Raw genomic sequence first — 26,843 nt, forward strand, 5'->3', positions numbered from 1 at the left:
TAATAATAATAATAATAATAATAAACAGAAAAAAACCCAGAATGAAGTGATACACTGCATGGAATCCAAGGTTAATGATTAATATCTCTGAACAGTGGGTTGCACCATATCAATGTTAGGGCACAGGTTGAGTGTGTGTGTGTCATTGAGGGATTTCTCCAAACCCATGAATGAACCTTGACTTTCCATGGTCATACCTGGAACCACTGTCACCCTATATAACCATATATAAAAACTTTGCCCTTTTTTCCAATGGACATCAATTGTTTTTACTGGAAAATGGGACTTTAAAAGCTTGCTGAATGGAACCATGTCACCATATATAACCATATATAACTGCCCTTTTGGCCTGGACATCAATTTATTTACAATAAGACTGGCTGCTGAATGAACAGATATAGCTCTTTAAAATCCTCCCCACACGTTCGAGTTTATAATTAGGGCTTGTATTGTGTCACAAAATTTGCATTATTCGTCTATATCGTATTTGCTCTGAGCACACCTCGGTATGCACATCAGTCTTCCCGCACGTGTCGGGCCATGGTCACGTTGAAGTCTGCACTGAACATTGCGCATAACACATTGCAGTTGTGGTGGCTTTTCCCACCGACCCCCAAGCGAGCTTAGCAACATGCATAAATCACACAGAGAACAGTTGAAGCCATACTTTCTATGACTGACCAGTACAACTACATTTTGGCTATAACAGGAAGGAACAATTCAGAAACAGGGTTATCTTAGCAGATAATATGTCGTCCTTAAATAAAACCTTACAAAATAGAACTAATAGCCTACAACGACAGAAAAGACCAGATTGTCTATTTCACGTCTACAGACATATTAGAAGCCTTAGAAAAACAAAATTCACTTTGTGAGAATGTTTGTTGCATTTCAGGCGATTGCGTTTGACTGCACTGGAAAAGTGACCCAGAATAAGCTACGTCATCTGCGTATGTAGGCTAGGCTTTGGCCAAATCGCCTGTGAGATAACTAACAGAATATGATACCGGTAGATAGTCATTCAACTACTCATGGCTTCGGTTAACTGCACCAGCAACACATTTCTTTCATTTGGAGAAATAGCCTACAAGCGCCTCTAGGTTGGCGAATTCGCAGAAAAGTCTTTCGTGGAAAACAGGGTACTGCCTTGTGTTTGGAATGCCTGAGGGTGGCGCTTAAATAGAGATTTCTGGCAAACAGTTCCAAGGAGAAATCCTCAAACAGGTTTAGGGCGCGCTGAGGCTAAGAGCTGACGCAGGCTGATATTTGTCCGAACATTATGTTTAGACAACTCAAATGTCTCGAATAAGTAACCTACGGTATAATTCTTAGAATATTTTGCATGGTCTCTTCTTCTCTGGATACCATCATCCCGATAGCACATCGAACGGTAATTTTAAAGAATATTAGCCTAGACTTTTTGAGGAATAGGATGTGATATTCAGCAGATCCGCTCAGGAAGCGTGTTAAGCATATGTTTACATTCATTTGTTTACTTAATTTAACATACGATAAATGAAATTATTATTATTATTATTATTATTATTATTACCAATAGCAGTAGGCTATGCCCACAGGATGAACTCAGTTGTTGTTGATGATTGGTTGTTGCTCCATAGTTGAAGGGATGAAAGTTAATGTGAACTATCCTGTTTGATATACTGAATTAATGTGGAGTTAATAGAGATTGTTGACATTGTTGACATTTATATTGAACTGCCAAGTAAACATTTGTGACTAATTTCCATTAGAATAGTCCTAAATTATTTTTTACATTTTAATTAAGCTAACATTTTTTCATCAATATGTGCATATGGTAGCCTACAGTAAACTAACAGGCTAATGTTAAATCAAAGTATTCATAATGTCAACGGTGTCACTTATTAAAAATGAATTGGACTGATAGCAGTTACATGCATATTTACAAGGGCCATAATGCATATCAGCAATTGGAGGAGCTTTTCTATAAACTGATGGACTGTAAAAAAATATGTGTAAGCCTGGGAGTGGAGGATTGGTGAAGAGTTGTTTAATTAAGATGTGAGCATATAAAAAATAAACTCAAACTAGAGAGTGCTACACACAGCTCCAATGATAATATACTGGAGAGAGTTCAAGTTAGAAATTCACAGAATCAGAAATTCACAGAACCATTGCACGGTTTTGTGGAGATAAGGTGCCAAATGCACTTTCACAGTGCACAACACAGGGTTTTCTCTTTTCCTATAATGGGAAATTAGACAATTAGTGTGAAACAGATGTATACACATTATGCTACCCTGTGCATGCCTTATTTAATGCCTGCATCGTGCTGACAGTTGTACTTGGATGTCTTGGCTTAGCTGACAGCTGTTTCTGTCAATTCTGTTCATTATCTGACATTTTCATGTGAGTTTGCCTGATCCAAGAGAGAGAGGACAGAGAATGTCAACTATTGAAGTATTAGACGGGCTTCCATTGGGTATGACTGACAACTACACTTCTGTTTGAAGGGTGTACTTGAGGCTGCCCTATCGCAGACACTTGACTTGTTTTTGACAATGACAAATACAGGCAGTTTCTTTTGTGAAAATAGTCTTATCAGATCGAAGCTGTCTGTACTGTGTCTGTTTGTAGCTGATTCGTTTTACAGAGTAGCATTTGAACAAACTTTGAGAGTTTCTTTGAATTTAACTTTCTGCCAGGGCAGAACTGAACTGGAAGGTTGCCAAAGAGGAGGAGGCCTTCATGTCACAACTTCTGGACAGAGCCCAGCATTATTTGGCCTAAGACGGATGTCATGTTCTGCTGTGGCCTGTTTACTCGGTTAGGTTTCACAATGTTGCCAAGCAGATGTGCTTTCCTTGAAAACCAGTGATTTCTGTGAATTTATGTACAGTTAAGAACAAAATTATTCATACCTCTGGCAAATATTGATTTAATGTTGATTTTCTCTTGAGCAATATGTTTGTTCTGACTGAAAATGACACTGCCACATAGCTAAAGGTTGTAAGACAATGTGGTAGAAACATGGAATAAAAAAAAAAGTGTTTTCATCTTTTTTATATTTTTTAAAATGAAAAATGACATGTTCAAAAATATTCATACTCATTTTAAATAATCAGTGGAAACATCATTATTTCCATTCACAGCTCTGAAAATGGTTCTTATACCAAGCCTCTCCATGTCTCCACAATGATTCTAGGCTGCACCTTTTTAGCAGCAATCAGGGGCAGGAACGACTCCTTGCCACTCTGGCCTTGTGCTCACTTTTTTGATGGATTGAGGTCTTGACTCTGGCTGGGCCACTATAAAATGTTGATATTGTTCTCTGTTAACCATTTCTTGCCTTGTTTGGCTGTATGTTTTGGATCATTGTGTGGTTAAATGGTCCAATGCTGTCTATTGGGATAGGTCTCTCGGCACACTGCCTGATCCTTTTCCTACAGAATCTTAATGTAACCTCTTGTTTTAGTGTTACCGTTTACTTTGTGAAGGTGAGCAAAAGGTCAGAGTGATGGCAAATAATCGTTCCTGCCTAAAAACCTGGATTGCTACTAAAAAGATGCAGTGTAGAATCATTGTGAAGACATGGAGAGGCTTGGTAGGTATTATAAGAACCATGTTGAGAGTGTAATGGCAAATAAAGATGTTTCCATTGATTATTTAAAAAGGGTATGAATAATCTTGGACACACCATTTTTATGTTTTAACATCAAAATGTTAAAAAGATGAAAATGCTTTTTTTTCTGATTCCATGTTTCTACCACACTATTTTTTGGCATACAGTGTCATTTTCAGTCAGAATAAACATATTGCTAAAGATAAAATCAACATTAAATCAAAAGGTACTGCCAGAATTCAGACACTAGATCTTCCACTGACAAAAAGAAAGCATATTCAACAAGTTTCAACTGAAAAGGCAATTGAGGCCACTTTGCATGAACCTGATCATTAACTCACAAGCTATTTATCCAAGGGGTAGCGTAGCATGTGACCCCCATGATCAAATCAATATACTTATAGGGCAGAAAATTATAAAGGGCATCAGGAGCATATTTAACACGATGTTAATGGACCTTGTGTTTGAGTGAGCCAGCATATCACTTACACTGAAAATCGAGAATCTGAGAATTCTAAGATTTAGAAAGACATCCACACACAATGTAATTCCATCGGTCAGTTAAAGTGTACTCATGGGCTTAATTTGGCCACTTTGTACTGATCTACAGGATAGCATCAGTCAGACTGACACAGGCTTAATTTGACTTAGCATGAGGTAACAACAATTTTAATGTACTGCAAACTTCTGTGTGTCTTTCATATTTCACAATTCACAAGACCAGTGTTTTTAAGGTTGTATGAGCATGCTGTTATGGACTTATGCTTTCTGTCCTTTCCAGGGATTCTGACATGGCAACTATCCAAGTACTTCTCATTGGTTTTCTTGTCCTTGTTCATGATGTGGCAATGAAGGGGTTTCCCCCGAATTTGAAAGGTAAGTTATCCATCTTCTTCTCCACTGACTCTTAATCATGTTTTACAACGTTGCAATTATGGCCTTGGCTATCTTTAGTGTGCACTCATTTCTAGGAATGGTGTGTAAAGCCACAGCAGGCACTTGCAGCCACCCAGTAATTTTGTAAGTGCACGATGCACAGAAAATGTTCACGGTTTATAAAACATCTATCTCTGCACTGTAAACAGAATCATGCCCAACAGCAAGGCATATGCTTCAATGAATCTGCCACAATTAAAATACTCTATACACTGCTTTCTTGCTCTTTAAACACTTTAAAACAGTATTCTATTACCACCCAGTCCACTGTGTACAAACATACAGTGATTTTTCGAGATATAAACCCCTCCCTTAGAAGAGATATAAACCCCCCTCATCAGGCTCTTGAAATTCCTTTTAAATGCACTACGAAGAGTTTGTCTGTTAAGACACATGATTATAAACGCAGAGAAACTGGGAAATTCTGTCTCGTTTGTTGGTCAGTAAGCCGAAGGTTTGTAAAGAAGTGAAGAGTGTTTATTCAGACATTCCTCTTCAGTGTGGAGTACACTCTTCAGCGTATTATACTTAACTTATTTCCACACAGCTCCCTGTGTTTTGTGTAATGTTACATAACATTACGTATAAGTGCATTGTGGGATTTTGTGCAGTAGCTCTGGGACTGTGTATTCTCAACTGAACAGATGGAATTTGCATTAGATGAAGAGAGACTCGTACGTGTACCTAGAACTTGACGCCTACTTGTGTTGGAGCAGGACAAGAAGAACTCTAGAGAGGGAAAGAATATTAAATCATGGCCAGATGGACCAAATACAGCCAGTGGAGTAGAGTACTTGCTGGCAGACAAGATTTCAAGTATATTTTGGGGGCTTTTTAAGACTTTAATGATAGGACAGTGAAGAGTGACAGAGGGATCCGGAAAGGACCACCCGGGTCGCCGCTGTACGGTGCAGGTGCCCCAGCCAGTTGCGCCACAGCTGGGGCCAATATAGCTTTTTACACTAACAACATAAAGTATCCATCAAGCAGAGTTCTTAAATGGCCATCACTGGTCCTCTCTCCCCTTAATTGCATACTTTATTGGTTGAAAGGTAGAGCTTTTAAAATATATATATATTTTCTTGTTTGTTAAAATGGGAAGATGCACTGAGTAGGGCATTAATAGAAAAGAGCCTCTATTTTCAGATACTACCTGTTCAGAATCTATCATGGATTAATGCAATATTAGCCTCACTCGTGCAGGAGCACGTTCAGTCTAATGGAGGGGAATAATCATTTCCTGCACATAGCACATTGGTTTTTCCAATTCTGTCTGACTTCAACTTTATTATTGTGTTGATGACTAAATTCAATCCAAACACAATGTGTTTTATTTTTGGGAAGCAACACTGTATATGAGAGCAAGACAATATAAGCATTATATTATATATATTAAATATTATATATATATAACATTTACATTTGAGAGCTATACATAAGCACATACATAATACATTTATAATGCTTTCTACGATTAACTTACTTAAGCTGAAATCCAGTATCTTCATAATTTCAGATGCTCTTTTTCCTCAGTCATAAATGGCACTTTTTAGAATTTTTCTGCTAAACAGGCTTTTTCTAACTTCTGCTTTGGCACTTTAAACACACTAACACCGTACTGCTATGTGTCAAGACCTGTTTTATAGTCTATCGAAGTGTAATTGTAATTCATTGTAATCTTAACTAGGCTAATTACTCTGTTCTTAATTTTGATAAAATATGCATTTCAAATGACATTTTAATAAGAATATTTTATAATAAGTTAGTTAATATACAGTAGTTGCTTATTTATTTTTAGGATGGTTTATTTATGTAGTTCGCTGAATTAGGAACATGATTAAGTTCCCCACCACTATTTCTGTTCTAAATGAAATATGGATGCTGAAGGGCTATGTGGAGCGATTCTGTGAAAGACTTCTGATGGTAACCTTATCCTGACACACAAGTACCTTCACATATTTCAAACATTTGAACAACTCCTTCCAGGAATACATCCTTCCAGGAAGACACCAGTCAGTTATTAGACTTGTAACCTACTGGTGTTGGGTTTCTGCATAATTGAGCTTTAGAAAAACATTCAATACAGGTTGTGTTTATCTCTGTCTTATGAAAGGGATACAGCATAATGTTTGAAACTCACTGTTTTTTTTGTCTTACACCCCATTTAGAGCAGTCTCAAAGGCCTCACTTGACTGGTTGTGTTTCAAGAGAAATGGAATCATTCTACTGCTCTTGGAGTGTTGGAACATTCCAGAACCTCACAGAGCCTGGAGACCTCAGGCTCTTTTACACATACAGTATCTTACAAAAGTGAGTACCCTCACATGTCTGCAAATATTTTATTATATCTTTTCATGGGACAACACTGAAGAAATGACACTTTATACAATGTAAAGTAGTGTTTGTACAGCTTGTTTAACAGTGTAAATTTGCTGTCCCCTCAACACACAGCCATTAATGTCTAAAGCAGGGACTGAAAAACAGAATGATTTTCATTTCGGTTTGTTCTGAGCAAAAACATTATTTTTTCGTTCCTGTTCCAGTGTTCCAAGGCCTCTCCGGTTAGAATGTTATAGAAAAACGGTTAATAACATTCCTTTAAAAATTACATTGTCTTTACAAATTGATTTATGTCCGGTGGCACAATACTATAGACCTTTTTTTTTCCCAACAGCCTTAAAGCTTAAATCAAAGCACATTCACTATCAAGGCTAACTGTAAAATCACTGTGCTTGAATTCAAGCGTGGTGCGAGATTTAAAAGTAGGCTAGTAGGCCTATATGATATTAAATCTTAAAAAAAATGTCTGATAGCCTAACTGTATTAGGCTAACCTATGTGTGGTGCAACCAACTGCATGACAGCCTGTAGATATTTTCCTAGTGTCTCTGGTAGCCTATATTATTTCACAAAATGTTTCAGTAGTTAGATAGTGTTGGATTTGAAAATCTTTTCTATCAATTAGTAGTGCTAGCCTATTATACAGGGTAGACACTGATTCATAACATCTGACTAATTCATCCTACGTATAAGAGGTCTGGGGAACACTGTGTGGGCAGGTCACTTTCCAAGCCTATGGACTATTGAATAATATTCAAACAAAGGTTAATCGTAACGATAAATAATGTTATGAACCGTTTATCTAAAATTGAAAATGTTTTCACTCCGGAACAAGTGAAATTTAGACTGGGTAAACCCAGCCTGATCTGTCGGCGATTTCTTTTTCGCCCTGCAGCTCAGGCTGGAAACCTTCCTCTGCTGCTTCCGTTACAATTTTGCCCGGGACCAATCACAAGCTGGCTTATCCACCTGGCGCGCTATTGGCAGGTTTAAAACGATGGCGATAGCGGAGCGACGGCAAAGTCTCTCTCACGACTGTCAAACCAATTCCCTTTCACCTCTCGACAACGCTCAATGCCTTTTTTAGGTTAGCAAACAAATCAATCAAGTGTGGGTGTAAATACCATTCACTTTCATGTTTTTTTTTGCACAACCTTCTAAAATCGCTCAATGCCATTGCTGGTCCTGCAGACCGCTGATAAATGGAACGTCACCTATAGACCCTTTCAAGAGAGTTCCATTATCAGCATCATAGGTGGCCCCACAAGGCTTCCGTTTTAACATTCCATATGTTATCTTAATGCAGAGGAAGTAGATTGGGAACCAAATAGACGTTCAAGCATTGTTTTTGTTTTTATTGTTGAAAGGGTCTATAGACCTCTCCGGAATAAGTCCTGCCTCCGAAACATCCAGATCCACCCAACTTCCGGGCGTCGAATGTCTATGGGAAAAAACATGGCGTTTCGAAATATCATACCTGTCAAACATCTGTGGGTGGCGAAGTAAAAAAAAATGGTGGGCCGAAAAAATGGTGACTGCCATCTAGTTTCCACTGGATTTTTTGATTGTCGTTAAAGTAGAAATATATCAGTAATAAGCACTAAGCTAACGCATGCTTCGGACGCTGCGACTCCCCGAGTCAAGGTTGCATAGCAACGGCAATGTTTCATAGTTTGTCTTCACTGAAATGGAGTTCGTGGCACCAGAGCCTGTCTACGGAGGTGGCACTAACCCTGCATGGAATCGTCACGTTTGATAGGTTGTTAATACATTCTGAAAATGTTACTGTTCTGATGAAGGTCATGCAAAATAAAGCTATCGACTCAATATGACTCTGCCTCTGATTCCTAGTCTGCTTATCATTATCTGTTTTTCGTGAAAAAAAAAAAAATCTTGTCGTCATGTCTTTAGTGTCTTTGTCGGCGATTTCTTTCTTTTTCAAATATCTCAAATAACAGCCAACAAACTCCCAGCACAGTTTTCGCGTCGCTCTTCAAACGTCACCCAGTTCGTTGGTCAGATTGGGGACTGACTATCCAATTGCATAGAGTCATTTCAACTTTGCCTGTTGATCACGCCTCTTGTGCAGTAGAAAATACATAGCAGACTCCCCAGACCAATGTTCAATCTTAAAAATGATAGCCAAACTAAGTGAAATTGGTTTTGATCTCGTTTTCAGTTAAATTTATCCAAAAACTGTGTTCTTGTCCAGTTTTCGTTTTCATTCTTTGAACCGTTTCTAATCGCTGGTCTAAACCACTGGCAACAAAATTGAGTACACCTCAATTAATAATATAAGTGAAAATGAAGGTGTAAGAGTCATAGCCTAATTTAAGATCTCTTCCTAACAGTCACTCAATACAACAGTGTCTGAAAGGAGTGGTGGGGCATTGTAAGGGAAATAGTAACTTAACAAGTGTCACAAAAAACACTCTTAATCATAGGAAATTGCTAAATTGACTGTAATGTCTAATTTCTATCTTTCTCTTTGTATCTAGCATGTCTTCCAGAGAATGGAAGGAATGCCCTAAATACACCTTGCTGAGAGAAAATGAGTGTTACTTTGACAAACGCCACACACAAGTATGGGTGGCTTACAAAATCGAACTACGCTCGCGTGATCAGTCCATTATCTATGATGAAGACCAGTTCACAGTGGAGACTATTGGTGAGCCATGAATACTAACCCTTTCCAGTGACCACTGTTGACCAAGTTTCTGAAACCTATTTTCTATGCACTATGGTAATGCTATGGTGAACTCTTAATATTCTACACATTAGGCCAGGGGTGGGCAAACTTTTTGGCTCAAGGGCCACATTGGGTTTTGAAAAACCCCACCCCCCCACCCACAACACACACAAAAAAAACATACATTTTTTATAGCCTATCATTTAGTATCAAAAGTAATTTTCAAATATTAATATTAAAAAATACTGCTAATTTGATGCTGTTTAACAAATGTATAAATTGTGCACTGTCGCTTTAAGAACAATTCCCATTTAGTTCTCAATTATCTTCTAGCAGCTCTGCTCTGCTATGGCTAGTGCTGTACCAAATGGCTGTGCCCCCTCACAGTTTATAAATTGTCAGTAGTGGGAACCACTGTTGCCTTTATGATTTCCTTATAAGAAGGAAATATCAATTATCAACAATGACAAGTCAGCTGGAACCTGCCCTCTCTCTCCCTCTCATGAGCGCTCAGACGTGTTCATAATGGAGTAGCATAATGTTCAAGTTAGATCTGCTGCAAAGGAGATAACAAAAGAGTAGGCCTGTCATCTCTATGTAACATCATGTTTTGACATTGACATTGACATTGTTAACGTTCTCTAAAAAGAGTGAAAAGAAGTTTGTAGTAAAGCTAACCAACGTCGTCTCTATCACAAGAAAAAAAATAGCGAGCAGTCTGATAACCAAATTAAATGCTTGGCGGGCCGGATTAAAGTGCTTGGCGGGCCGGATCCAGCCCACGGGCCGCAGTTTGCCCACCCCTGCATAAGGCTATAGATACTTATTTACACATATAAAGCCTAATGTGTAGAATATTCATCATAGGAAACTACACAAATGGATTTGCTATATGGTTAAATTCTAATATTCATGTGTATTAGTATATCCGGACCCACCTGTTGGGTTGAACTGGACCATTCTGAGTGTGGGCATGACCAAGATGTACACTGATGTACTCATAAGCTGGGAGCCACCACCATCAGCAGCAGTGACTGTGGAGGCGGGTTGGTTATCCCTGGCGTACGAGACTCAGTACCGAGAGCCTGGTTCAGCTACTTGGAACATAGTAAGGGCCAATAATCTATCAAAGGAATTTAAAATAGAGATTAGGAATAATATTTTATTCCTTTTGCACAATACATAATTACTTACCAAACAGACAGATACTAAAGTATAAAGTATTTGTGATTAGTATTGCTTTGTTATGGCTGTGCCTTCACTTGACTTCTGAGTCTAATTTTATCCTCTTTTGTAGCTGGATGCAGACACAGAGACCAAGAAATACGTCTATGGGCTTCGCACAAACACAGATTATGAAATCAGAGTGCGATGCAAGATGAAAAGTTCCAATAACTTCAGTAACTTCAGTGACACCCTAATGATCAGTGTACCAGCCACAGGTAGAAAAAGGCATAGCTCTGTCACAAGCATGTTTAAATTCATAATTTAGTTCCTTATTTTATAAGAAGACTTGAAGAATATGTATGTCCTCTCTCTTTCCTAGAATCAAGAGTTCCAATTACTGTAGGGTTCATCTTTACAGCAGTGGGCTTTGCTGTCATTGGTATGCTGGTAGTGGTCTCCCGACAGAAGAAGTAAGTCTTTCTTTCATAACACTACCAAATACTGCAAGTTAATGAGCAGTAACATTAGTGGCATGAAGAATTTACTATCCCATTGATTCTACAACAACTCCAATGCAAAGCACAATTAAGCACACAGAAATGCATCATGCTTATATGAGCTGTTAGAAGATAGATAATGGCTCTGAACTGGCATTTGAGTATTTATGTCACTTCACTATTTCAGACTCATGGTGATTTTCCTGCCTCCTGTCCCTGGCCCCAAAATCAGAGGCATTGACTTAGAACTTCTTCAGGTATGTTATTATTACAAATGTCATTAGACAATTGTGGTCCCTCAGAGCTGTATGTCAAATCAAATACCAGTGATAGTTACCCTTTACAAATTCCTTGCTGGTCTCTTGTGTTGAGGGATAATAGAAATAAAATGCTGACACACTGATGTTGTGACTCAGTCCGTAAAGCTATTTTTCTTTGCTTGAAAACAGAAAGGAAAACTGTATGAGCTCAACTCAATCCTGACCAGTCATGCTGTCCTGGGGTCTGACCTTTACAACAACGACCCCTGGGTAGAGTTTATTGAGGTAGATTTAGAGAAGCCTGATGCAATTGAGCAGGATCTGGACACAGCATTCCTCATCGACCACTCCCCCTCCAACAGCACACATCTGACCAGTGATTTCCATGACGATGACTCAGGTCGGGCCAGCTGTTGTGAACAAGACCTGCCAGAGCCTGAGTCGGTAGAGTTTACAACCCCTATGCTGTCGTCATCCTCGATTCTTGACCCCACTGCAACTCCCCGAACCGAAACCCAATCGCAGGTGGCAACATCTCAAGATTCATGGCCTGGCACACCAGATCTGTATGCTCAAGTGAAACAAGTAACCCCATTGGGTGAAGTGGTTTTGACCCCTGAGAAGCAGAGAGGGGAGACCATCAATAAACAGGACAAAATGAAATGTGATCTGACCAGGAAAGATCCAGATTTCCACTTGCTTGTGCTCGAAGATGAGAAAGGTAACACCTCTGAGCCAGGCGTCAACATGAGCATGAACCAATCAACTGGAGATCACAGTCCATCCTTATCCCCCACAGGGGATGTCAACTTTGCACCCCGTCAGCCATTAATGGATTACCAAGAACCACAGGTGGCCTCAGCAGCAGTTCCAGAGTCGTCGGTTCCTCAATCATCGGCACTGCCCTCGCCAGAATACACTGTGGTGGATGGCACTGATCCACAGAATAGCCTCCTACTGAGATCCAATGCTCCCTTGGCTCCCAGCTCTTCAAACATAAAACAGAGGCCCTCGCCAGAAGGGTACATATCCTCAGACCTTATGGACAGTATGTCTTTTTGAATGACCACAAAATAAAAACACTTCATCAGAACTAATGAAATGCAGTGTACATAATCCCAATGCAGTCCAATGGGATACTGCTTCATGTTTTTTGTTTTGTTTTTTTAAATGTGCCATAGTGCATAGGTTTAATAGTTCATACTATTTTGCTGTGTTTTTATATTAAGCCTTAGAGATGTTTGTACCTGATGAAGGGAAATGTGACACTGTTAGGCAACATCAACTAGGTCATAATGGTCTAGGACAAGAATACTGGGCTAGCCAACAAGGCATCTTAAGAGAGGGACTCAAACTGATATGTAAAATATACCGAGCTAATAAATAAAGCGGTGCAATACAGGAATGGTTGATGGATCTTAGCTGTTTGCCTAATTTGGCCAGTTGCTGTAGATCCTTCTCTGTTTACACAAAGGAATTAATTGGTTTGCTATTTTAAATCATGTTTACTATGTTAATCATATTAATTGCTCTCATTTAATACAAACCGGTCACCTACTATGTGTAAATGACCAGCTGGCCAAAGGTATAGCTCACTATAAACTGTGAAAATGCTTGGATCTAATTTTATCATTTTTAACCTATGGGTTATTTCCCAGCATAACCATGCCTTGAGCCTACTTCAGCATTTATTTCCTGAAGTCCATGTGAAAGCAGTAGCTAAATGTGCCTTATCAGATAAACTAATTGTAAATAATGTTTAACATTGAAATGTTTCTGAAAAGAATGTATTTTTGAAAATGGTTATCTTGTTTCCAAATATGTGGATGTTTTTAAACAGTTAATAAAAATCTATGAGCAAGGGTGGTTTTGTAAAGTTTGTAAAACCACATAGACTACTGATATAGAGGGAGAGCAGCTTCACAGAAGAGAACTTCTGACGACAAATTTGAGGAAAAGTTGGTAAACCACCCTTCTTACCTAATTTGAGGGTGCTGATTCTGAATATTGTTTACCAAGCTCAATTCTGAGTTCTAAGCCGCATAATCAGCATTTTAACATAAAATAGCGATTATTTTTGCTTATTTTTCCCTAAATTGGGTTGATTTCAAAAGTAAATCACTAAAACCAAATAAAAGTGTTCTCTAAATACATGTTTGAGCATTAAGGAAGCCATACTATAGTTTATTAACGTATTTAATGGGAACATGATTACAGTTAACATGTAATAAACTCGGAAATTCTAATCAAAACACAACCATATTTTTATTGCTAACATAGTGAGTCACTCGTGGTGTTTAATGCATTTCATCACAATAACAAATTGCACAGATAACCTTCAACTCAGAATATATCCTACAGTACATATGAACTTAGATAGAGGGAATAAGCCTAATGCAGAACTGCATCTACCATCAGCAACAACCGGCAAGTAAAAAACATTTTCTAGTAACACTGGATTTGGTATGTGTGCTTGCCTCCATACTAGAGCTTGATAATGTGCTCTTCTAATATGCCATTGAGCAGCATCACTTGTTGGTGGTAGAGCCTCCGATCCTCGACATCTAGAAAACAGAGTGGCTCTGTCATAGTGTTGGCACGATACCAAAATTATGACTTCGAAACAATACCTGCCATAAATATCTTGATACTCAATACTGAAACGATATCCAAATCCTAAAATATCTGGAAAAAGAAAGGAAGCAGGCCTCCTCCAAGTGTATTGAGTGTTTTGACTGATTTGTGTTGAATTTGGTGCACTTTTGGTCAATTCTGGGTTGACCAAAGGAGAGGAGTTCTAAACTTCCTACATAATTATTATTTTTGTAGTCAGTAAAATAGTAGTTTGTGTGTGATTAAGTCTTTTATTGTTTGTTATAGCTCATTTATATTGTGTGATGTTTTGGCAATAAATTACCTTTAAATAGCCAAAGTAGGCTAGATCAAGGTCAGTGTTCAAATTACTGCATACCAATCACTTAATGCTATGCAGAAGAGCCTAATCTTTAGGTCATCTGATGTAAGATACCCTAGGCCTTCCTGTGTTTATGGGATTTCTTTGACAGTTGCAAAGGGAAAAAAGTGAAGATAGTCTGTTCTGTAGTTCTGTGCTCCCAGTACTTTAATAAGTACGTTTCAACCACTCTTTGGGTCTGATAGCAATAATTTTACGGTTAAAATTATTAATAATTGAATTGCCATGGGCCAGAGACAAAGCCTACAGAGCTGGGGATGAAGCTGGCATGAAAACAGCGAGAGCCAACCTGTCCCGTGGCATCAAGGAAGCAAAAAAGGAATACACTCACAAGATAACCACCCACTTCAAAGACAGCAGGAACTCACAAAGCCTATGGCAGGGCATTCAGGCCCTCACGGACTACAAGCCCAGCCACAGAGCTGTGAGAGCAACATCCTCTGCTCAACAACCTGAACCGCTTCTTTGCTTTCTTTGAAGCACAAAGCAGCACCTGCCCACAGAAGACCCATCCCCCTCTACATGGCAGCCCCTGTGCCTCTCTGCCGACAGCGTGAAGAGGACACTTGCTGCTATCAACACCCTGGGGCAACAGGTCCAGACAACATCCCAGGTTAGATGCGCTGAAGGACTGCGCCAGGGGGGAGCTTAAGGATGTCTTCACAGACATCTTTAACACTTCCCTGAAGCAAGCCATCGTCCCATCATGTTTCAAAGCTGCCACCATCATACCTGTGCGAAGAAAACTGCTCCATCCTGCTTCAATGACTACCGCCCTGTGGCACTGACACCCATCATCATGAAGTGCTTTGGCGGCTTGTCATGTCACACATATCAAAAGCCATTCTCCCCCCACCCTGGACCCCTTCCAGTTTGCATACCGAGCCAAGCGGTCTACAGAGGATGCAATCTGCTCTGCCCTCCACCCAGCCCTCACCCACCTGGAAAAAGAGACTCATATGTGAGATTGCTGTTTATAGACTTCAGTTCTGCATTCAACACCATAATACCACAACAACTCATCTGCCAAACTTCGACAAACTGGGACTCAGTACCTACCTCTGCAACTGGCTACTGGACTTCCTCTGTCAGAGGCCCCAAGTAGTATGCGATGTTGGCAACAATACCTCAAGCAGCATCACACTGAGCACAGGGGCCCCAAGGGCTGCGTGCTCAGTCCGCTGCTCTTCACCCTGGCTGACGATGACTGCACTGCAACCTACAGCAACAATCACATAGTGAAATTTGCTGGCGACACAACTCTGGTGGGTCTCATCACCAAGGGCGACGAGACTCAATACAGGTTGGAGGTCGACCATCTGACCACGTGGTGCAGGGACAACAACCTCCTGCTGAACGTCAGCAAGACCAAAGAGATTGTTGTTGACTTCCGGAGAGGTCACACCCAACACCTGCCACTGACCATCGGCGGGTGCTGTGGTGGAGAGAAGCGAGCAGCACCAAATTCCTGGGGGTGCACATCAGTGAAGACCTCTCCTGGACCACCAACACTGCATCACTGGCGAAGAGAGGCTCAGCGCCGCCTGTACTTCCTGCCGGAAACTCAGGCTAAGTGCTCCACCAGCCATCATGACCACATTCTACCGAGGCACCATTGAGAGCATCCTCTCCAGCTGTATCGCTGTGTGGGCGGAAGCTGCACTGAATACAACAGGAAAGCCCTGCAGCGCATAGTGAACACAGCTGGAAGGATCATTGGTGCTTCACTCCCCTCCCTGAAGGACATTTACACCACCCACCTCACCCGCCAGGCGACCAAAATTGTGAGTGATGCAAGTCACCCCGCTCACAATCTGTTTGATCTACTGCCCTCTGGGAAGAGGTACAGAAGCCTGGCTCCCCGCACTACCAGACTCACCAACAGCTTCATACACCAAGCTGTAAGGATGCTGAACTCTCTCCCTCCTCTCCCCCCTCCACCCTCAGCTACATAACATCCTGGACATTGGACCCACAATGGCCGCCTGCACTACTCCACTTGCACACTTGAACACTTGCACACTTGTACACTTTACAACTTGGTGTTGTTGTCCTGAAAACACAACACTTCTGCTGCTCTTACATAACTTGCACCACTATGCCCACTTTCTTTATTACTCAGGTCAAACAGAACTACCCAAGCCTCTTATTGGCCTGACTTTGCACTAGTTTTTTTATTGACTGTCTATGCACAATTTCAACAAAATTTTGCTGCTCTTATTTTTCATTATTATATGTGCCCTCTTATTTACTTATTTACTTACTTTTTTGTTTACTTGAATGTTATGTTTGTCTGTGGACTTAAAATTGGTAAAATATGTCTTGTCTTCACCGTGGGATAGTGAGAAACGTAATTTCGATCTCTTTGTATGTCTGGAACATGTGAAGAAATTGACAATAAAGCTGACTTTGACTTTGACTTTGACTTTGACCCTTCTTGGTTTAAAACAAAGACACCCTCCCCCAATCAAATGCTAATGTGGTGGTTCAAGGCCTATCAGTTACACAGGACAAAGGATGTTTCCTTGATATAATGTATCCATGTGTCATGAAATGTAAATGTATTCATGTTTGGTATCATTCTGATAGTCTTAGTACAAGGATTGTAATGATTTGATTGTGAGAATGTTTGGGACATTCTATAAGTGATATTTCTGATATATATGATATCTCTACTCATGCTATTCTGATAAGAATGGATAGGTGTGAAGTGGGTGTGAGTAGGTGTGTCTGATACCAAGTGGAGAACCAACCAAGTGGGCTTGTTTTTGGCGCCATTTTCTTCTTTGTTTAATGCATTTAAAAGTAACTAAACTGCAATGTTTGTCAGATTTTGGGTTTTTAGACTTGGACTTATAAGATGTAGAACTGAAGAGAGGAGAAGTTGGCTACAGGCCAACCTAGGCCTTTCAGGCCTGGGCTAGGCCTACATAGACCATAGACCTTTTTTGTACCCTCTCTGCTTGTAACAGAATAAACTTGATTCCTGAGTTTTTCCTGAAGTTCGCCAGTCTAAGATTAATATTAAGTAATTATTCACCACAATTACTTTCAGGTCTTAATCAGATAGGCCTACAACATTATTACATTACATTACATTACATTTGGCTGACGCATTTTTAACCAAAGCGACTAACAACATGGTAACAGTTAAGTTTTAAAGCAATTCTCTCAACAATTTTAGGGCAATTTAAAAACGGTAGAGTACAGTAAGAATAAGTGCAACAGTTGAGTGTCAGTTCAAGACGGCTGGTAAGTGCTAGCATCAGCAAGACTTGTTGTAAGTGGTGCTATGAAAGGAGATGTTCTCTAAAGAGCTGGGTCTTGAGGAGTTTTTTGAAAATGGAGAGGGATGACCCTGCCCTTGTAGGAACTGGCAGTGTGTTTCACCAACGAGGAACAACAGATGAGAAAAGTTTGGATTGGCCTGAGTGTATCTGTTGCAATATCTGTGTGCATTCCTACATTAGGTCTATTTCTTTGATAGTCAACATCATTTGCTACCACATAACAAATACCAATTAACAATACAAATGTTTCTTACAAACTTTCCTGCATACTTCTTAAATATGCTGCAGTCAGATGGGTGTCCTAAAGACCAATGCCGTAGTCATGATGTCAACATTGGGGGGGACCAAATCTGTGGTGGGGTCTGAGGGCCATGCAAAAAATCACAAACAAGTTGTTACAACGTTTTTTCCGACTTGTGTGCGTTAAGCCACATTTGGTTCCTAATGTTTTGCCTGCATGGATCTTGCGATCGAAAGTGTGCATCTAAATAATATGCAAGATGCAACAACCATTTCTAAGAGGCCTATAAACAGGGTAATTCCTGGCATTAGTACTAGCATATGAATGCATTATTTATGTTGTAAGACATGTGAAAGAAATGAATGACACAGGCTTGCACAAATTCATCATTTAAAATAAAACTTCACTTTCGCTATCATTGCGAGAATAGGTTACAATATGGAAAATGTTTCCATTTTCCAAGTTCCCTTTGAGTCTGATCGGCTCCAAAAATGTATGGGATTTCCTTAGCCTGTGCTACACCTTTCCAAAAAGTTTTGTGAGAATTGTGAGCTTTTGTGATATTGTTGCCAGCCCTACCTAACCGCAGTAGGGTCAGAGAGGGTTAAAGCGGAGCTAGTACAGTAATCAAGGATCTTTGGTAGGGTGCAGCAAATGGAAGCTTTTGATAGCGCACGCCACTAACGAAAAACTAGGGGGACCAGATGTGCTCTTTTTCCAGGACATGTCCTCTTTGAGACCTTACAAATCGTCCAGAATTTTGTTATTCTAGAGCCTCAAACGTGTTTACAGCGAAATTGCATTGCGTTTTTCTCTGTCGTTAACAAATACGTTCAAAATAGCATTTTGAGGCAGTATTTTCTAATAATGCAATATCTTCCGCAACCCTCATATGCACACTCTTCCATTTTTTTGCATGGCTGGAATTTGAATGAAAGAGCACCAGTGAGATGTTTTAACTAGGCAAGCACAGTCGCCTTTACAGTAAAATAAAATACAGTGTAAATCCTCTGTAAAGACTGACAACTCTTCATAATAGTTAGTGACAAAGTACTTTCTACAGAAAAATGAGCAGTCACCTACTATTCTATCAATTTATTATCAAGGAATCTATTTTGCTTCTAAACGTCATACTGGATTTTAGCTATTATTTCAATTTATATTTTAATTTTAGCTTATTTTCATTTGCTACTTGAGTCATTAGGGTAATTCCTGTCCTGTCCTACAACATATCTGATACATTATTTTTTGCAATTCCTATGATATCTGATGGCAAAACCAAAAAGTATGTGAATTATGCTAATTACGCTAATTAGCAAGCTTAAAACTCAAAATTGAGCTTGGTAAACAAAATATTTGAATTCAGCACCCTCAAATTGTGTGAAATAGCCCCTTTACCGACTTTTCCTCAAATTTGCCAACAGGACTTTTTCTGAACGTTTGTTAGCTATCTGCTCTTCCTCTAACTAGATGTACCGCATAGCGGTACAAAATATGACCGCCGCTCAGTCCTGTACATCCGTTCATTGAAATAAATCACACTTCAATTTGTCTCCATATTTTACTCCATCCCCCACTCTTGAAACTTTTGTGTATGCTTGTTTGGCATGCCTGAGTGTGTGTGTCGCGGCTGCACAGAAAGTACCCTACTGGTGCTGAAAAAAGGTGAATAGGTGTAGAATAGCCAAAGAAGATGTAGAATTGTTATAAAACCTTTAAAATCTCTAAACAATCACAAGTAGGGCAGTTCATCACAGTTCATCCATTGCAACTGGATTGATGAAAGGTCACTTACACCTGTAGGCTACATTGTATTTGGGAAAAGCAAAAGGTATCAGCATAATGTTATTTATTTATTTATTTTTATGTATTTATAAACAAAACATCTCTGTCAGTTCCATGCCGTTTTCAACAGCTATCAAAAACAAAGGTCATTTTTTTTGGATGGATGGATTTTTTTTTGTGAATGTTTCTTCTTCTACATAAGATTTTAGTCATCTTTAGTTCATGTAATACTTTATTGTCAATGCACAAATTAAGTAACAGTAGTCTGAAACGTTATTGTTAATGCACAAATTAAGTAACAGTAGCCTAGTCTGAAACGAAGTGCTGTTTTACATCTAACCAGTGGTGCAAATAACTGACATGTCCAAATGGGCCTTGATGAAAATGCGTTAAGCTAGACTGTTCATACACATTTTAACGGGCCAAAGTTGAAGAGCTTTTGTCCGTTATTGTTAGTGCAAATATAGGCTGATTCATGTTCCCTTGCATTGTTTAACTGAGGTCCATGGCTAGTCTGGCTTTCATCAGACCAAGCTCAATCTTTTAAGAAATCAAAAATTAAATAGCGGGCAGATCAGGCTGGGTTCACCCAGCCTAGTCCATAGGCAACGATATTGTTTAATTTTCGATTGAGATATACACGCTCTGGCTATTCTAAATGCAAAATGCATCAGGGAGTTATGACAAAGCGGTAACTAACAAACTAGATCCTAATAGAAAGTTGTTAGCTTCCCTAAGCTACAGGTAGGATTATAAGGTAGGCCTATTGACAACATAAATTGTCAATAGGCTATGCTGGCGACACAAATAAAATCTCCTTTGGAAACCAATGGCTTACGCCTTACAGTATCAAGCGGACTTAAACTGTCATATCGTGGCGAAAAGTTGTAATAACATTCACGCAGCTCCATGAGTCAAGGAAAGCGCAAATGAAGTAGCCACTTCTAAATGGGACCTACTACACAGTAGCTTAAGGTGTTTTGCTAAAACAGCCATAATGAAATGAAGGTGTCATTGTTTGGATACTTCACACACACGTACTTTTTAATTTCATAGACTACAACTACCAAGCTGTAATCAAAGCACATCGATTCCCCTCTCACACCCTGCACGCGCAAAACAAAATAAACAGGCGTCTCAGTCTCCCGATGTATAGGCAAAACTGCATCAGACCGGGTATAGCGTTGGTAAATCTTCCATTGCACAGAATGATTTTTTGTAGCACGTGCAATAAATGACAGTCGAAAGATACAAACAGTGCTGCTATACATTTTGCTTGGTATAACCGCATTTATAGTTTTCTACAAATTCAATAAATCAAATGCCTCCATCACTCAACTAACGCTAACGGTAACATTACCTAGGTCCTTATTGGTATTACAAGATTAGCGTACCTGCAGTAAAACCAAGCATGTCGATAAACATCCTCAGATTTATTTATTTCCAAGAAGAAATGGGAATTACACTTCATGTGAACATCGTCCTATCCTTATTAGATGTTGGCTCGCGTTAAAATTACAGTCCTTGTATGGAAAGCGTCCATTGTTTTTCCAACCCTTTTTTAACTTCCAACAAAATTACGTCTCACTGCAACGATCGCCATCTAGTTGGACAAAACGACTACTTCTCGCCAATACTGAAAATGCAGCCATGATGATGAATGAATATTTATTTTGGCTTTCTTTTTAATCCTACTGATTTTCATTTTTTTTTACCGGGGGGGGGGGCAAATCACAAATGAGTGATTATGAGCCAGGTTTATGTGGGCCCTTGAGACCAACATACCATAAAAGATTCACAGAGAACTGTGTCTGCCCTACCCTCCTTTCGGGGGTCCAGTCCAGCGGGGGGGCTGCAGATGAAAACGAAAAATGACGGTTCCATGCTATCCATATGGGTTTACATGCTCACCAAGTTTTGTGTACCCGGTCTTTCAGTGTCGGGAATCCTTGTTGGTGTCGTCACTAAATGTACACATAAATTATTTTTATTGTAAAGGCCCCATGAACGAAAGTACACAAAAAACTTGGCATGCATTCAGAGGGTGTCATAATGATCCTACACTTTTAATTTTGTGCAGTTTTGACCTTGTCAGCCAGAGATATTGAGATGAAAACACCTAATTCTTTTAATTTTTAACTAGGTGGCGCTATACATGAAATAAGTGGTAATGGGATGGGTTGACATGCCCCCTTAAGACCAACATACAAAAAAAGGTGGACCTCCCAGGCCCTACGGTTCTCGAGATATTCACAGAAAACTGTCTCCGGCCACCTACAGGCCAGTTGGTGTATAGTAACACAAAATTAATTTATTGTGTGGCCCCATGAACGGAATTCCACAAAACTTGGCGTGCATACAGAGGGTGTCATAATGATCCTACACTTCCAATTTCGTGCAGTTTTGACTATGTTAGGTCACAGATACCTTCAATTACACCACCTCATTTTTACTTTTTGTGTTTAACTAGGTGGCGCTATACATGAAATGAGTGGTTATGGAATGCGTTGACATGGCCCCCTTGAGATCAACATACAAAAATAATGGTCCTCCTAAACCTTACGGTTCTCGAGATATTCACAGAAAACTGTGTCTGCCCTACCCTCCTTTCGGGGTGCAGTCCAGCGTGGGGCTACAGATCAAAACGAAAAACGATGGTTCCATGCTATCCATATGGGGTTACATGCCCACCAAGTTTTGTCTACCCCGGTCTTTCAGTGTCCCGGAATCATTGACGGAAATTTGGACATGCGAAAGAAAAAAAAAAAAAAAAAAAAAAAAAATCTGACTAAACCTATATGACCGCCGCTTCGCTGCGCGGCGGTCATAACAAGGCAAAGGACACACACAAGCTTACCTCTTCATGGTTGTTCACGAGCCTCTATAGTAGCCATTAGCTTGCTCCCTGCGCTGCACAGTTTTCAACTCAATATGAAGACATCTACACCTGTGGATTTAGATAAGCTTGTCAAAGACGTTTCTCAATTAGAACAGGTAAGTTAAGGGGATACAGATATGGTCAGCAATACATTAATGTTGTTAATTTGCGGAGTCACAGCTACTTAGCTTGCTAGCGGCCAGTTGTGTCAAATTATCCTTTTCAGTCTTGAACAGCAAAAGTATTTTACAATAGTTTTGTTTTAAAACTGTCGCTACATAGTTTGTTAAAATGATATTATGTTTGCAAATAAAATCGCTTCAATATTTAACTAGTGAGTGTAAAAAAGTAAACCTTGTAAAGCCAACATTAGTATTACTAGCCTTTCTGTTGGCTTTCTGTTAACTTAACATTAGCCATCAAATTAAATTTCTCTGCGTTGGTCATAGTTCTACATCTTTACCTTTTGTGTGTCTTGGCGTCAATTTACATACCCAGGACATGCATAACCTGGCTGTGTTGCTTGCTAACAAATGGTCCCTTAATTGGTTGTTGGTTGAACTTAGAAAATAACAGATCTGAGGAGTAAGAATAGCATTCTTGAAATGAAACTGGAGGAGACCAACCGATTTTTGAAGTTTTCTCAATCAAAGGAAAAGCATTTGACTGAAGGTAAGAACATGAGCACCCCACTAATAAAATTTTGCTTTCAAGATATTTCAAGAGCAGCGCCTTTACTTACTTTACAGTTTTACTAAAGTAATGAAGGTCTGGTAGGCCTATGACCTACCTGAAAAGAACGACCTTGTTTTTATGAAATAGACCTGCTTCCAGGACATCAGATTGAATTGTGTGCAGCAGACCTGTTTTTTAAACATAATTTTCTGAAGCTTTGCCTCCCTCTAGTGGTAGGAACTCAGTGTAGGCTACGTGTGTCTTGTGTACTGATATGAAACTTGAGGTTACAGAACCCTGGTTCTTGCATGAGAAAGGTATCTGACTGGCAGGTGTCATATAGGCTACCTCTGAGGATGTCTCAGTACCATTAACAGTATTGGTCAGTAGGCTACTTTATGAACATGACTTGCCTGGGAAATTGTCGATAGAATAATCACACCTACCAAATTATGTCAGTAAGTACTCTGAAATGCATGGGTTTGCAGACATACTTTTCTCATGTGTCTTTGATTGGATTCTGTTAGGGTAAACTACATTTTTAATTTGGCTACATGAGACAGGGGATAACATGTTAAAGATGGATACGTCCCTCGGCCTTGAAGCAACCCCAGAAACGTTTGGTTGGGCTGCAACCTTTTTGTCACGCCTAGGAACAGGGCTACCTTTCAGTGAAGAAGGGAAATCAGCTGGCTATACTCGCCAAAAAAGACCTTTGGGGTCCATGAGCATGCCCAATAGTTGGGTTTTCCTCTTGAGAAAGAGTCTGTACATATTGACTGTGGCCCTCTTCGGAGTCCAGCAGGGCCATAGCTACCCCACAGTTTACACCATGCATCTGTGTAGATGTAAACGGTCCTAGACCGCGTTGATTTCCCTCCAAAGAACTAGACTGGGTGTGGCTGTTACATCTTCCTCCATTTCAACTTGTTAGGCCATCAGCAATGATAACGCATTGACATCACATATTACTTTTAAATTCCCTTTAGACTGGTTTGATGATGTTTGCATCATTCATGGCTATGTAAAGGTGATAAAATTATGATAGCTGGCGTATAGGGGAAAAGGGGCATGTCCTATAACTAAATTCTGAAATGAAAAATGAATACTTGAAAGAAGATGTGTTATCTCTTAATATCTTAAAACAAACAAACACACACACACACACACACACACACACACACACGCATGTTGTGACAATTAATTATTTTTGCTCTTACCAACAACTCATATTTCTAGTATTTGTGTTATTGATGTTGTCTCATTTGTCCTATATTCATTTATTTACTACAGACAGAAATGGGTTACTTGGGACAATTCAGGGGCTTCAGCAAACTCTTCAACAACAGTGTAATTTGAGAGGTAGGTTCCTGCACCACGTATCCTGCTGGAAAGTGGATATTTAATTTATGTTTAGCCAAGTTTAACATGCATGTTATTTTTGTAGTGGAAAATGAACGTTTTAAAAAGTCCTTGCTTGACATGAAGAAGGACAATGAAAAAATTATGGAGGTAAATGCATTTTTCATACATCAATTTGGATAAATTCTAGCCTGGGAACACACAGACCTTCACAATTGGGAGTGGGTCTGGAAAAGGTTCATTGACTTATATGACTTCCAGCAGGGGCGTAACTAGCAGTGAAATTAAACTTAAAATGATACATTAAACTCTTACCAAATCGTTTCAAAAGTGTTCAAAAGTGTAGCAATCTTGTAAATGAAGGTTTTAAATGCAGTTGTTTTCTTAAATCCAACGAAATATGTCCATGCTGGATTAGCGATTGTATTAGCGTGCCCGTGTTTTAGGGACATTGGAAATGGGCTTCATGGGCTTGGCCAGACTGGACCTGCAGAGCAAATCCAACATTTGCTGAAAGCTTGTATGGGTATTCCCAGGCTAGATAAATTCACTAATGCAAGTGTGTTGAAGATGTGTGTTAAGGTCTCCACCGTGTGGCTACAGGATTTCCATGCTCAAATTGAGGGGCTTCAAGCTGAGATTGCAGTTCTACAAGAAGACCACCAGAGGGAGCTAGAGGAAGCCCAACAGGACACCCAGAGACTATGTGAGTATTGGTCAGGTGACAGATTCACTTTAAAGTAATAGTAACATGTTAATGATACATGCAGGCTTATACAAACTAACATAAAATGTATACACAGCCTAGTGTTTATGCACTATCTATATATTTCACATTCATGGTTGACTGTTCATTGTTGAAGTGGTGGAGAAAGAGCGAGCTATTAAAGAAGTCATTGAGAAGAAAGAGTGTGAGGAGGAGGAGCTGAGGAGAAAGATCCGAGACCAGGACAAAGAAAAGCAGAGTGAAATCATTAAACTACAAATGGAGGTAGACTGCTGCCCATGTACAATCACTTCATCTCTCTTTTTTTCTCATCTCAGTTTTCATGAAAGCATGAGAGTTATTCATTTTCATTCATTCATTCATTCATTCATTCATTTCTATCATATTCAACATTTCTGTTGGTGCATGTATATAAGTATAGATAATGTATGTATGTGTGCATAATGTATGCATAATGTATGTATTGGACATGCATATTTCTACCAGCACTTTGCTTCACCAGCTCTGCTGAGCTTCTGAAACCCATCCGATGAGTGATTAAATAGCCTTGTTCATATTCATAAACATAAAATGATCTTTTATCAATAAAGTTCTTATAAATGCATGTACGTGTGTCCTAAATTACAGTTTAGTGCAAAGCTAGCTAGGGCCCAGAGCACAGCGGTGAAGCCCCAGCAGACTCAGGCCTCCAGCCTTGCATCTCAGAACATCTTCAAGAGGGTGAGGATTCAGCCCATTAACCAGAGCAATCATTCATTCTGAACAGGGAAACCTTTTTTCTGTGAAATATGTTCAGCAGGGCACACTGACCCGCTATGAGGTTGAGTGGCCTAATAGTGATACTGTATCAAAAGCTATGTAATATGTGTTATTCAGCTTAGCCACTTAAGAGCATTTGGATTTTTGATCATATTTTCTATATTTATTGAGCTATTGGAAGTGAAAGACTAATTCACTGTCAAATCAGTAAAGTCAGATAAGCACCATATGTGTGTTTGTGTGTCTGCAGAAGCTGCAGTTCATGCAGGAGGAAAAGAATCGTGAAATTGAGGCCTTGCGCCAAAAAGTCAAAGAACTGGAGCAGCAACAGTTCACCAGCTTCGCAGAGTCACGTCTTAAAAGAAGGAAGATGTAACAGGCTTGTCATAAACCCGTGGAAACCAGCCAGTGCATATTAATAACCTTTCATTGCATAATGCTTTTGCAGCAAGTTTTTCAGGTTGCAATGGAGACAGGCAGTGGATATTTTCTGAACAGTTTATGACTTTGTTTATTTATTATGATTTTTGTTTGTGCTGGTTAAGGCTGTGCTGAATCTTTTATGGCTGTCAATTCCATGTGAATGAGGAGTTTTCAATATATCCTGCTGTTAAGTCCTTCATGCAATAAAATCATTCTGATTCTATACAGTAGGCTGTGTCC

The 26,843-nt window shown here is 39.6% G+C and overlaps 2 protein-coding genes and 1 long non-coding RNA gene across 5 annotated transcripts; 2 read left to right on the plus strand and 1 right to left on the minus strand.

Moving 5' to 3' along the window:
- Positions 1-1,078: 1,078 nt before the first annotated feature.
- Positions 1,079-13,350, plus strand: ghrb (growth hormone receptor b). Of its 3 annotated transcripts, none has more exons than XM_048258872.1 (10): positions 1,079-1,390; positions 2,685-2,805; positions 4,383-4,477; positions 6,706-6,847; positions 9,375-9,544; positions 10,489-10,673; positions 10,863-11,007; positions 11,112-11,202; positions 11,417-11,486; positions 11,679-13,350. In XM_048258872.1, the coding sequence occupies exons 2-10, from the start codon at positions 2,780-2,782 to the stop codon at positions 12,549-12,551; spliced, it is 1,797 nt and encodes a 598-aa protein (XP_048114829.1). In that variant the 5' UTR covers positions 1,079-1,390; positions 2,685-2,779; the 3' UTR covers positions 12,552-13,350. The 3 variants fall into 3 exon arrangements, with proteins under 3 accessions (XP_048114829.1, XP_048114828.1, XP_048114830.1); XM_048258871.1 differs by having other exon boundaries at positions 2,690-2,805; XM_048258873.1 differs by lacking the exon at positions 2,685-2,805 and having other exon boundaries at positions 1,080-1,390.
- LOC125304518 lies at positions 10,607-23,491 on the minus strand. Its single transcript, XR_007195256.1, has 4 exons — positions 23,400-23,491; positions 23,121-23,235; positions 22,637-22,726; positions 10,607-10,688 (listed from the first exon to the last, which is right to left on the minus strand). It is a non-coding gene; the product is annotated as an uncharacterized LOC125304518 (long non-coding RNA).
- LOC125304517 (coiled-coil domain-containing protein 152-like) lies at positions 22,637-26,809 on the plus strand. The gene is made up of 8 exons (XM_048258874.1): positions 22,637-22,773; positions 23,224-23,329; positions 24,626-24,694; positions 24,780-24,844; positions 25,298-25,400; positions 25,558-25,685; positions 26,049-26,141; positions 26,431-26,809. The coding sequence occupies exons 1-8, from the start codon at positions 22,711-22,713 to the stop codon at positions 26,554-26,556; spliced, it is 753 nt and encodes a 250-aa protein (XP_048114831.1). The 5' UTR covers positions 22,637-22,710; the 3' UTR covers positions 26,557-26,809.
- Positions 26,810-26,843: the final 34 nt, after the last annotated feature.

Source organism: Alosa alosa, chromosome 12 (genome assembly GCF_017589495.1).
Source record: "Alosa alosa isolate M-15738 ecotype Scorff River chromosome 12, AALO_Geno_1.1, whole genome shotgun sequence".
NCBI classification, from domain to species: domain Eukaryota; kingdom Metazoa; phylum Chordata; class Actinopteri; order Clupeiformes; family Clupeidae; genus Alosa; species Alosa alosa.

Excerpts from the sequence above, each read along its gene's own strand:
- ghrb (XM_048258872.1), top strand. The coding sequence starts at position 2,780 with ATGTTCTGCTGTGGCCTGTTTACTCG. Across the intron at positions 6,848-9,374 it reads ACATACAGTATCTTACAAAA|CATGTCTTCCAGAGAATGGA; the intron begins GTGAGTACCCTC and ends CTTTGTATCTAG. Across the intron at positions 9,545-10,488 it reads GTTCACAGTGGAGACTATTG|TATATCCGGACCCACCTGTT; the intron begins GTGAGCCATGAA and ends CATGTGTATTAG.
- LOC125304517 (XM_048258874.1), top strand. The coding sequence starts at position 22,711 with ATGAAGACATCTACACCTGTGGATTTAGATAAGCTTGTCAAAGACGTT. Across the intron at positions 24,845-25,297 it reads ACAATGAAAAAATTATGGAG|GATTTCCATGCTCAAATTGA; the intron begins GTAAATGCATTT and ends GTGTGGCTACAG. Across the intron at positions 26,142-26,430 it reads CTCAGAACATCTTCAAGAGG|AAGCTGCAGTTCATGCAGGA; the intron begins GTGAGGATTCAG and ends GTGTGTCTGCAG.